This window comes from Podarcis melisellensis (genome assembly GCF_964234715.1).
Source record: "Podarcis melisellensis genome assembly, chromosome: 1".
NCBI lineage: Eukaryota > Metazoa > Chordata > Lepidosauria > Squamata > Lacertidae > Podarcis > Podarcis melisellensis.
The window spans coordinates 31616843-31629403 of record NC_138528.1 but is presented as its reverse complement, the minus strand read 5'-3'; the positions used below and the strand labels follow the sequence as shown (position 1 = coordinate 31629403).

At 45.2% G+C, this 12561-nt stretch overlaps 1 protein-coding gene across 1 annotated transcript; it reads left to right on the top strand.

Annotated features, from left to right (window-relative positions):
* The first annotated feature begins 2258 nt into the window (after positions 1 to 2258).
* On the top strand, positions 2259 to 10674 carry GEMIN2 (gem nuclear organelle associated protein 2). The gene is made up of 10 exons (XM_081915348.1): positions 2259 to 2420; positions 3612 to 3696; positions 4017 to 4106; positions 4461 to 4520; positions 4783 to 4896; positions 5329 to 5373; positions 6483 to 6551; positions 6906 to 7016; positions 7414 to 7472; positions 10216 to 10674. The coding sequence occupies exons 1-10, from the start codon at positions 2299 to 2301 to the stop codon at positions 10253 to 10255; spliced, it is 795 nt and encodes a 264-aa protein (XP_081771474.1). The 5' UTR covers positions 2259 to 2298; the 3' UTR covers positions 10256 to 10674.
* The last annotated feature ends 1887 nt before the right edge of the window (positions 10675 to 12561 follow it).

Below are 12561 nucleotides of genomic sequence, written 5' to 3'. Positions count from 1 at the left end.
AGTGGAATTTTATGGGCTGTGTGGAGCAGCCACAGCTGAGATTTTAACAATCTCCAACAGCTGAAATATTTCAGGATACAAAATATTACACATTTTGAAGGAGAGAGATACAAATCTCCCAGGCTTTTCTTTTAATTGTAGCATATGTAACAAGCCATTTTCTGGGTGGTGTAGATGGGTAATGCATTTATAGAATACCCAGGAATCATGAATTTAGAATGCACAATTTCCCTGGTTCCTTAGCCTCCCAAGACAACATGTAGCCTTATGAGGCTTTGCCCTCGGGTGGGAAAAATATTGCGCCTGGGAAAGGGAAGTGGGAGTCAACAGACACTCAAGGAATAGTTTCGGAGAAAAGGCTTTTATTTCTACCATCCATGAACTGGTAGAAGGAGCAAGTGTGATAAGTCACAAAAAGCATGCACGAAGTTCACAGTCATGTGCACAAGCATATATACCCATTTCCAGTTCCCTCCTCCTTTCTCCTCCCTCAGGAGTCCTCTGAGCATGAACAGAAAGCTGTCTTGGGACTATTGGACTCTTCCCAGGAAAGGTGGGTGAGAGTGGTTCAGCATGTCCAAAGATGTTGCAACCGAATGAGATAAGATTCGTTCTCAGGCCTGAGTATTCTTGGCAATGACAGAGGCCTTTAAAATGACATTAACCTTTAAAAGTAACATTTTGCCTATGCACAGCATCTTGTGAGAATAAGCAGAGAAGAGCAGAGAAAAGCTGTTTTGGATTTTTAGAAGACAAAAGGAGTTTTGGACAGTTTTGAGGCCTGGGGTGATTATTGAAGCCTGGGGTGATTTCAGACAGGATTTGGGTATCCTGTCCCTTCAAACATATGGGCAACATTTTGTTATCCCATATGGACAAATGAGCAGGTTAGAAGCCACATAGGGATCCTCTGTAACTCTACCTCCTGTTTCTTTGCCTCTTTAAGAAAATGAGGGTTTCTTCCATTAATTCAAAGTCTATTTGTAGAATTGCTGTTATAACCTCACTTGGGTCCTTAGTGGGAAGGGTGGGTAATACATATAATAATCTTGTATTGGGATTTTTTTAATTGTGGGTTTATCTTGCTGCTTTTATTAGCAGTATTTATCTCCCAGTTGGGACGCGGGTGGCGCTGTGGGTTAAGCCACAGAGCCTAGGACTGGCCAATCAGAACGTCGGCGGTTCAAATCCCCGCGATGGGGTGAGCTCCTGTTGCTCAGTCCCTGCTCCTGCCAACCTAGCAGTTCGAAAGCACGTCAAAGTGCAAGTAGATAAATAGGTACCGCTCCAGCAGAAAGGTAAACGCATTTTCGTGCACTGCTCTGGTTCGCCAGAAGCGGCTTAGTCATGCTGGCCATATGACCCGGAAGCTGTACGCTGGCTCTCTCGGCCAAGAAAGTGAGATGAGCGCCGCAACCCCAGAGTTGGTCACGACTGGACCTAATGGTCAGGGGTCACTTTACCTTTACCTTTTTATCTCCCAATTAAACAAATAAAATCTCAGATCCATGGTCAATGTTCCATAGCATTTAAATCCCACATGTTGACATGAAAAATAGGGACTGCAAGCTATCACTGCTGTCTTCTGCTTGACATCTGTTGCCTTGAATGCAAGGTTTCTGTAGAGAATTTTAAGCATAAATTGTATGCTCTTGTTTCTATCAAGTGCATTCTATGCTTGAATAAAGGGAAAGCTCTGTAGTTTATCTTTTATTTTGGAGTGGGGCTCAGGGCAGGCCATAAGACCTGCACCAGCAAGTTAGTCTATTCCCCAGCCTCCTGGAAGTACTGACCATCATTGCTCCCCAACATGTCTCTTCTCTTGCTACCAGCCTACTCTGGAGTAAACTATGGGAGCCAGGCTGTATGTCATCTAACCTGGCTTCCTTCTGTATTTAAGCCTTCTGTATTTAAGCCAGGCTCCTTGAAGTGCAGGAAGACCAGAACCAGAAACTTCATTGCCATTTAACTCTTGTTTTCCTTTGCATTTAAATACTTAAACCTAGGGATATTTTGTTTTAATGTTGAATTTATTTTGTTTGCTAATTTGTTTCTTTTAATTTACTGGTGATGTTTTTGAACGTTGGCTGCAAGGTCCAGCTCTTTGTGGAACGCGGCATACAGTATAAATCAACGCGGCCGCTCAATCCCTGCGCAGGCGCCTCCGCCCGCTGAACTCTCCAAGCAGCGGTTTGCGCGTGCGCGCTAGGTCCGCTCCTCGGTCGTCGCGAGCGTCGCTGTTTGCTGCGCATGCGCTTTGCGGTCTCTGGCGAAAGAAGGCTTCCCGGAGGCTGAGAGATGGAGTCGGCGACGGAGGAGTTGATGCCGCGGCTCCTGCCTGTGCAGGACTGCGACCTCTCGGAGGACTTCGACCCCACCGTGCCCCCCAGAACACCCCAGGAATATTTAAAGCGGGTCCAGTAAGTGGGCGGCGGCCTGGCCGGGTGTCTGTGGGCGCCCCCTTGGTAGGTCGGGGTGGGGAGCGGGGCTGCTCCGGGGGGCAGAGGGAGCGGGCTGGGATCGCCTGCCAGCTCCTTCGGGGGAACAGAGAGGCCAATCATGTTTCTCACTGCCAAGTGGACCCTCAGGCACACCTGGGCACGGTTGCTGCTGCTGCTGCTGCTTCCAGCGTGCTTGCAGTTTGCATAGAGCTGATCAAGGCAAGTGCTCCTTTTGATGGCCAGATGTGCGTGCAGTTCTGTCGGGATCTGGTCATTTACTTCCCAGAGGCTGGCTGTAGGCCACTATTTTTATTTTTTTAGCACATTTCTTTTTCCTTTTCTTTCTTCCCCACCCGCGTCCCATCTTATGAAACAAAACAGTTTTGTCGTCTTAAATTTTGAAGGACAGGAACACATCGTGACAGCCGCCATAGCCACGTGCTCAAACAGAGTCCAAAAATTCAGGCAGATTCTTTGTTTTGATGCACACACACACATACGCCAAAGAGTATCAGTACATACTGCTATACCCAGTTGGTTAGGATCAGCTGACAGGGGCAGACTATAAGGGGAGATGTTCACATGTTGGAATTTGGGGAGATCAGTGCTCACTTTCCTGATCCGCTGTGTGACATGACTGCAGTGTTGTTACCTGGGAGTAAGCTCTGTTGAAAGCAATGGGCCTTACATCTGACTGCATAAAACACATTGAGCGTTAACCCAAAAATGTTCAGCCAACAAGAATAAATTCAAAGAATACTTAGCCAAATATTATAACATAAGACAAAAACACAACACTTATCTTTTAAATATAAATGTAGTTTTCAATATAAATGTAGTTTGTGAAGCACATATGGATAACGTTTCTGCTGCCCTTCTATGTTATGTTCTGGATTAACAGCCTGTTCTTTTGACTGATCAAAAAAGCCTAAAAATAAAACATTCTCATTGAAAAGAAATAAAACAGCTCAAAGAGGCAAAATTATATAAAAGAGAAGAAGGCAATCAAGATTCTCAATGAAGCCCAGTTGAGGGCAAAGGGTGAGGTAGATTGTGACAATTTCCTTAAGTATTTCAGTGTGTGGCATATAGAAAACCTCATTTTACATGGTAAATTTACAGGGAAATCAGAAGGCACTCCAAAGTTTAGACCCCATTTTTGTTTTGTAGGATTGAAGCTGCAAAATGCCCTGATGTTGTTGTGGCCCAGATAGACCCCAAGAAATTGAAAAAGAAGCAGACTGCGAATATTTCAGTAAGTTTTGAAGAACTGTATCCATAAACTTCTTGAGATAAAATAATAAAGTTGGAAGCACTTGAGTCTGATTGTTCTCTTGTTTTAAGAATGTGCCATGCCATTGCAATTTCAGGGTTTGTTTTGCAAAAGTAGACACCATCCACGTAAACTGGCAAGGCTTTTGAGGGTTTTCCAGTCACAAAATTGAACACCTTGTACCAGCCATGTGGCTGGTGTTCTTGCAGAACAGGACTTGAAATTGCAACAACATGGTCCTGCCTTAAAATGTAACTATGCTAAATTCTTAACAAAGCCATATTCTTTCTTTCCTTTCTTAGCTTTCAGGTTGCCAACCTGCCCCTGAAGGGTATTCTCCAACTCTGAAATGGCAACAGCAACAAGTGGCACACTTTTCAGCCATTCGCCAGGTAAGTAATGATTACACACACCAAGCCAGTGATCCAATATGTTGTTTTTCCTGGTATATTCTAACACACTTCCTGAATCATCTTGTCAGCCTGAGAGAACTCCCAAAGATTTGAATTCTGAAGATTTGGCCTCCCAATATTAAACATACTCTCAGATCAACTAACTTTCAAGAGTTTTTTAAAAATAGGAAGGATCACATTGTGTTGATTTGTATAATGTTATAGTCCTTATCAAAAACAACAACAAAATTCAGCCTGCCACTCTTTTCCCTTTTGAAATAAGATTTAATTCTGTTGAGGTCTTTTTAACCGATGAATGCTGTAGTCATTAGGTTTTAATTATAAATCTTTCAGAGTGTGAACAAGCACAGGAATCATTGGAAGTCGCAACATTTGGACAGTAATGTAACAATCGTAAGTTGAAGATAACATATTAACTGTGTTGTCAAACTGTTTGTTCCATAATACTCCAATGCAACCTCTTATGAATGCCTTTTTAAAAATTTTGTTCTTGGGTCACATTATGATTCCAAGTGTTGTTGTTGTGGTGACTGTGTTACAAACTAAAAATACAGGATTGACTTTTTTGAGGGTAGAATTTTCCCTAACTTAATGGGGGGAAAACACTCCACAACATTTAAATAAGAAAAGTAATTTGCCTTTTTGCATTCTTTAGCCCAGAGTAGAGGATGAAGAAGGCTGGAAAAGGTTTTGTCTAGGTGAAAAGTCCTATTTAGACACAGCTGTTGAAGTATCCAGAGATGAAGATCAAGGAATTGATTATGTACAAGTGCGTATTAACTTTGGACAAAAGTGCTAAATATTTATTGTACATCCTTGTTCAGAGTTCCTAGGCATGTTTTTATGTGCATATGACACTCTCATTAAATAAAGATGGGTTTGTTTTTTTAAAAAGGGTGATAACCCACTTTGACTGTCCACCACAGAGATACCTTCCACTGATGCAATGTGACTTCGCCTTCCTCTCCTCCTTTGTACAGCCTTGCCCTAAACCTACAAAATCTGCTCTGGGGTTTTGGGGACCCTCTGGAACAGATTTGGAGAGGCGGCACAAATGAAGGGGGTGTCCTGTTTGTTATCAGCCATTGGCAGCAAAGTGCTGCTGTTTGTGTGCTAAACTAATTCTGATTTCCATCAGATACATCTGTATCCTACAAAAATCCTATATATTCTAATGGAGTTTGTTTTTTTTCTCTTCTAGATTGGCTTTCCTCCATTGCTGAGTATTGTTAGCAGAATGAATCAGGTAATTCTATTTCTTTCACTCTACAAATATGGCTGAAACCAGTGAATTCTTTAGATTTGTACTGTCCACTTACTCATAGACATCCTACCATTGTACATATTGCTTGTGGAAAGTTGCATCCAGCTCTGAACTACAGTTTGCTAGTTATGATCTAACAAAAATTTGTATGAAAGTTTGTAGGAATATTTGTCACAGACAGCAACCTGATTTTCAGATTGGATATGCCAGTGAAATATAAATGTTTATGATAAGACTGTTCAGCAGGGATGGGGAATTGGATTTACACTAGAGGGCTAGATCCAGAAGTGGCTAGCCTTCTGCAGGACACTTTGATCGGTGATGGGGCCACTCACTCACCTGTCAAGTCACTTGATGTCATATGATATCAGGTGGTCGAAAGTTTAAGCCGTGGCTGCAAACGAAGACACTTTCTTTGCAGACCAAACTTGAGTTTTGCCCTTTTTAAATTTGGCACCTTTTTCAGTCCCTCTGCAGGTTGGTGGGAGAAAGCACCTTATTTCAAATTCAAGAAGCACCTTTTTTGGATGCAGAAGAAGAATACCAACCTCTGAAGGCTGGTGGGCCTAATGAGGCCTGTGGGCTAGACACAGGGTTTTCCAAACTTTGGTTTCCAGCTCTTTTTTGGACTACAGTTTCCATCATCCTTGACCACTGGTCCTGCTAGCTAGAGATGTTGGGAGTTGTAGTCCAGAAACAGCTGGAGACTCAAGTTTGGGAAACCCTGGGCTAGAGGTTCCCCACCACTGCTGTACAACAACTGTTTCAAAGCAGCACTAGTTACGAACATGTGTTGTCACTGCAGGGTGGCTTTGCATGTGTATTCAAAACAGGTTTATTGTGGTCCATTTAGCCATTTGCTTCCTTGATTATCCTTAGCATTTGTGTAAGTCAGTTAATGAACCTGCGGCCCTCCATGCTAGCTGGCGCTTATGGGAGCTGGAATCCACCCACAACTTGGAGGGCCACAGATATTTTAGGTATAAAATATCTAATATAGCCATTACATCTTTTCTAATAATGCAAGGGCTATATGGAAACACTAGCTGCAGAAAACCCTTCTTCATAACTGCTTCTCTTGTTCTTAAAAGGCAACAGTAACCAGCGTCTTGGAGTACCTGACAAACTGGCTTGCAGAGAAGGAATTTACTCCAGAACTGGTAACTTGCACTCTTCCTTTTTTCATTTTGGAAGTCAAAGAAGGCAATCTGAGAAGTTAGGCTAAAGAAAAATAGTACAGTCGTACCTTGGAAGTCTAACGGAATCCATTCCAAAAGTCCGTTCGACTTCCAAAACGTTCGGAAACTAAAACGTGGCTTTTGATTGGCTGCAGGAAGATCCTGAAAGCTAAATTTGGCTTGAGAAAACCACATGTATCTATTTTATGGTAACTGGGTTGATATGGATCTTTCACAGTGGTAATCCTTAGATCAAGGTGTATTTTGATAAAACGGGCAATAACTATTTTACTTAAGTGTTAAATTCTTGTTGCCACTTTTGTTGAATTTCTCTAGGGCAGATGGCTTTATGCGCTATTGGCCTGTCTTGAAAAACCATTGTTGCCAGAGGCTCACTCCCTCATTCGGCAGTTGGCCAGACGATGCTCTGAAGTGAGAGTCTTAGAAGTAAGCTGAATCAACAAATTATTGTGGCAGAAAAGTAATAGTGGAATTTATTATCTATGCTAATTGCTCATTCTTTCCTTTTCCTGTAACCATCTGGGTTGTATGAAATGTGTTTCTTTTTTTACATTTTGTTTCTTTATATATTCTGAAAATGACAATTCAAAGTGTGGCAGAAAAGAGAATTTGGGGTACTAGATGGTACAGTGAGTGTTCAAAATGCTGACAGTTCTTAATTAATTTAGTGAATCACCTGTTTTCAGAAGCATAACAGCAAATGCTGGTAACATAAGAAATTACTGTCACATTCAGTGCAGTGTGTTTTGAGTCACAAATCTGTTTGGGATTGTTGACATTTGCTGTAACATACTACATTAACTTCATTTTTCTTCTGTTGCAGGAAAACAAGAATGATGAAAAAGTGTCTGCTCTGAACTTGTTAATTTGTTTAGTTGGCAGGTATGGCATAGTTGCATAACTATTAAGAGCAGGTTCAAAGCTGCAAGCCACTGGGTGAGATTTGCAGCCCTAAAGGAGAAAGAGCTGGATTGTAATTCTGTATAAGGCTATTTAAGGATTGTAATCTTGAGTCACTCAAAGCTGTTATCCTCAATGGTCTGACAGATTTTTGGATTTTTAAGTCTTGTAGTTTTGTTTCAGTAGGCTGTTTCAGTTTCTCTATGGAGATTTTGGGCACAAAGTTCAGCCCTCATTAGCCCTATAATCCAGCGTGATGAGGCTTCTGGATGGCTTATACAGTGGCACCTCGGGTTACATACGCTTCAGGTTACAGACTCCGCTAACCCAGAAATATTACCTCGGGTTAAGAACTTTGCTTCAGGATGAGAACAGAAATCGCGCAGCGGCGGCAGTGGAAGGTCCCATTAGCTAAAGTGGTGCTTCAGGTTAAGAACAGTTTAATGTTAAGAACGGACCTCCAGAATGAATTAAGTACTTAACCCGAGGTACCACTGTAATATGCCCTGAACACAAGAACCACATACAGTGGTGCCCCGCTAGACGAATGCCTCGCAAGACGAAAAACCCGCAAGACGAAAGGGTTTTTCGGTTTTTGCGACGCTTCGCTAGACGATTTTCCCTATGGGCTTGCATCGCAAGACGAAAGCCCATAGGGAAATCTCGGGGACCTTTTTTTAAATGCTGGCGGTGGGGAGCAAAGCCTTCCCCCCCCTCCGGACTTCAGAAGAGGTCCAGGAAGGCCGGCGGGGGCGAAAGGCTTTGCTCCCCACCGCCAGCATTTTAAAAGCGGTCCGGGATAGCAGGGAAGCGCTTCCCGCTATCCCGGACGGCTTTTGAAGGCAGGCAGGGGGGGCAAAGACTTTTGCCCCCCCTGCCTGCCTAACCGGGGGCTTTTAAATCGCCCCGGGACTGTCCGGGGCGATTTAAAAGCCCCCGGACGGCTTTTGAAGCCTCCCCCCCGCCCGGCTTCGGGGCATCATCCCGATGCCGGGCGGTGGGGCAGGAACGCCTCCCCCAGCCGCCCGGCTTCAGGGCATCGTCCCGATGCCGGGCGGTGGGGCAGGAAAGCCTCCCCCAGCCGCCCGGCATCGGAACGATGTCCCGAAGCCGGGCGGCCGGGCGGGAAAGCCTCCCCCAGCCGCCCGGTGGGGCAGGAACGCCTCCCCCAGCCGCCCGGCTTCGGGGCATCGTCCCGATGCCGGGCGGTGGGGCAGGAAAGCCTCCCCCAGCCGCCCGGCATCGGAACGATGTCCCGAAGCCGGGCGGCCGGGCGGGAAAGCCTCCCCCCCCGCCCGGCTTCGGGGCATCGTCACGATGCCGGGCGGTGGGGCAGGAACGCCTCCCCCAGCCGCCCGGCATCGGAACGATGTCCCGAAGCCGGGCGGCCGGGCGGGAAAGCCTCCCCCCCCGCCCGGCTTCGGGGCATCGTCCCGATGCCGGGCGGTGGGGCAGGAAAGCCTCCCCCAGCCGCCCGGCATCGGAACGATGTCCCGAAGCCGGGCGGCCGGGCGGGAAAGCCTCCCCCCCCCCCGCCCGGCTTCGGGGCATCGTCCCGATGCCGGGCGGTGGGGCAGGAACGCCTCCCCCAGCCGCCCGGCTTCGGGGCATCGTCCCGATGCCGGGCGGTGGGGCAGGAAAGCCTCCCCCAGCCGCCCGGCATCGGAACGATGTCCCGAAGCCGGGCGGCCGGGCGGGAAAGCCTCCCCCCCCCCGCCCGGCTTCGGGGCATCGTCCCGATGCCGGGCGGTGGGGCAGGAACGCCTCCCCCAGCCGCCCGGCTTCGGGGCATCGTCCCGATGCCGGGCGGTGGGGCAGGAAAGCCTCCCCCAGCCGCCCGGCATCGGAACGATGTCCCGAAGCCGGGCGGCCGGGCGGGAAAGCCTTTGTCCCCCCTGCCTGCCTTCCCAGGGGCTTTTAAATCGCCCCGGACAGCGGAGAAGTCCTCCGCTGTCCCGGGCGATTTTAAAATGCCGCCCGCCAGAAGAGGTCGGGGGAAGGCTTTTTCCATAGGAACGCATTAATTGATTTTCAATGCATTCCTATGGAAAACCGTGCATCGCAAGACGAAAAACTCGCAAGACGAAGAGACTTGCGGAACGAATTAATTTCGTCTTGCGAGGCACCACTGTACTGTTTTTCATAAAGGCTATAATTTGTCTGCTCCTAGTTTCCCCCTCCCTCTCGTCACTTCTCCTCAGAATTGCTTGAGGATGCCTCTTCATCCGGGATCAATAGGTTCCGATTCCTTATCAAAAGTGTATTGCAAAGTAGGGGCAGAGGGAATGAATATCGCAACAGAATTAAATAACTGTCACCTTTTATAGGATTCTTTCAAGTTGTTTTAGCCTGAAGCAGTTTATTCACTACCAAGGCAAAACCTGTTTGGAACCTCCTTGTTGTTATAAATCAGAGCCAAGGAACCTTGTTGAGACCCACCTTCCCTCAGTGGTAATCTTTTGTGGGGCTGCATGCCAGCAGGGACTACAAATGCACAGAATTATTAACCTTAAGAAAAGCTTAAGAAAACCTATCACCCCGGCCTCTGTTCTTGAAGAAACAACTGAAATTGGTATAGTTTTTGTATTCGTTTAGTACATCCGTGTTCAGTTGAGGGAGTTTGAGATACCCAAGGGTATGTGTTGTGTTTCTTTGACATTTTAAGTTTTTGTGTAGGCTTTCCTTAGCGACTTGTATAACTTTTATGGATTCTTTCCCCCAATAGGTATTTTGACCAGCACGATCTGGCTGATGAAGCCTCCTGACAAGTCTGGAAAGCATAAATGCATTGGATGCCATTGTTTCTAAGGCACTATGCAAGCCAGTGTTATTAGCAAGCTCCTCTGTGACAAGTGTGACGAACAGCAGAGATATCCCATCTTCCAGTGTGATCTCCCTGAGTAGGGGGGGAATTCTGTAGAAAATGAATAGTTGGAATGACTTTTTAGCAAGTGTGGCTGGAAAACTCCGCTTGGAAAAGGTCACCAACACAGTGCCTAAAACACTTTCTGAAGGACCCATTTGCCTGCAGCTAGTGTGTGATTGCAGTTCATATACCAAACTCCTCCTCATTCAAGCTACACCACGGAACAAGACTGATTCTGTCATTGAAAGCCCTGCAGGACTGAATCTGGCTCCTGTAGTTTTTATAATACTGTTTTTATAAATAAAGTTATTCAAAAGAGTTTTAATTTGTGAGTGTATTGGTATTGGCTCTTTGCAATGCTTTAGGGGCCAGTGTGGTGTAGTGGTTAAAAGCGGTAGACTAGTAATCTGGTGAACTGGGTTCGCGTCTCCGCTCCTCCACATGCAGCTGCTGGGTGACCTTGGGCCAGTCACACTTCTCTGAAGTCTCTCAGCCCCACTCACCTCACAGAGTGTTTGTTGTGGGGGAAGAAGGGAAACGAGATTGTTAGCTGCTTTGAGACTCCTTTGGGTAGTGATAAAGCGGGATATCAAATCCAAACTCTTCTTCTTCAAATAGCCAAATTTAGTTCATAAAATGGATGTAGCAGCTTTAGTAGATGCAAGTTAATTGACATTGATCATTCCCCAACACTGCTTCCCACAAGCAGAATCCCCTTTCTATACTAGGAATAGTAAAATGAAAATCATATTCTATGCAGAGATTTAGCTTCGATATATTCTACATGTATTTTCTTTTTCCAAACTTGATGTTTGCCAGTCACTGCATATGAAGTCAGAGGCTGAGCAAGATTTTATTTGGTGGAAAGTTCATTAGAAATTTGCCTTCCTCTTCATACCTAGCTGTTGTTATTCATGCCTTTCTATCCTTGAAAGCAATTACTGCAACTCATTCAGAAGTGTTCCAAGACCTTTCCTCATACACATAGATCAGCAGTAACCAACATGGTGCCACATACTTCACTTAGCACAAGACTGAAGTACTGTAATGTGCTCTACCTGGGCATACCTTTGAAAGCACCTGGAAATTCAGCCTGTGCAAAATGTTGCAGGGAGAGTGCTGAGCAGGGCTGGGCCTTGAGAACATACATTTCCAGGCTGAATTCCAAGTGTTAGTCACCACCTTTAAAGGCATAAGAGGAGTATGGAACCCTTTCAATATAATCCATTCCCACCTGGACAACTTTTGTGCGTCATATGAGGTCATGGGGGGCGGCTCCCCTTGCATGTTTCAACACACCTTTAATCCAAGATACATTTGGGGCAACATGAGAAAGGCCAGGAACTGGACTTAAGCCCTTTTTGTTTAGGTAGGCATTTAAATTCACTTAGCTAATTATTCTTGGTTTTGGCCTGTTCACTTACATATTTTGATCATGTCATTTGTTTGTTTGGTGAGCCAGCTTGGAAAGGTAGGATCTAGACCTTTCAATACCTTAAATTTATTCCAGCCAACAAGTATAGCATATATAATATATGTATGTGTTTGCAGGCACACAATGAAGTCAGAACCATAGAATTCTAGAGCTGGTAGGGAGCCCTGAAGACCATCTTCTGGTTCAACCCCGTTCCTGTGAAGGGGGAAGCTGGTTAAATGAGGGATACAACCTGACTGTAAGGTATTTCAGTCATTTAATCATGAGTTCACCCATTAAGCTATTAATTTAAAATTGCTGATGGGGAAAAAATGTTTTGATCATGCAAAGGGTTGGATTCAGAGTTTCAGACTTAAGGTAGTCATGCTTACTCTTGATGGGACTTGTTAGGCATGGTTAACTTGCCCCAGTGAATCTGATGGGACTAAACCATGACTAATTTTGTCTGGTTGCAATTTTTGCTTTTAGTTTAGGCCTGTTTTAACACGTGTGTTATCTTAAAGGCAGTCCCTCCTATAAAAATATAAAAGAATGCCTTTCAAAGATTGGCCTCGTCATCTGCAGTTTTTAGAAGTATTTGCATTAAAAACAAATTTAAGTCTGTTATCTAGTTAATCATTCTAATTATTCAATTAGACATTATAGCCCCAGTTCAGATAATAGCTGGGTGCCCCATTATATATGCACAGATCTTGTCAAACCCACCTCTAGATCAACGCTTGAACAAATTTTGCATTGCTAAATCAAAGTACTGCAAAACTAACCAGACA

Coding starts and splice junctions, on each gene's coding strand:
- GEMIN2 (XM_081915348.1), top strand. CDS start 2,299: ATGGAGTCGGCGACGGAGGAGTTGATGCCGCGGCTCCTGCCTGTGCAG. Junction 2,421..3,611: donor GAATATTTAAAGCGGGTCCA/GTAAGTGGGCGG, acceptor TTTGTTTTGTAG/GATTGAAGCTGCAAAATGCC. Junction 6,552..6,905: donor AGGAATTTACTCCAGAACTG/GTAACTTGCACT, acceptor GAATTTCTCTAG/GGCAGATGGCTTTATGCGCT.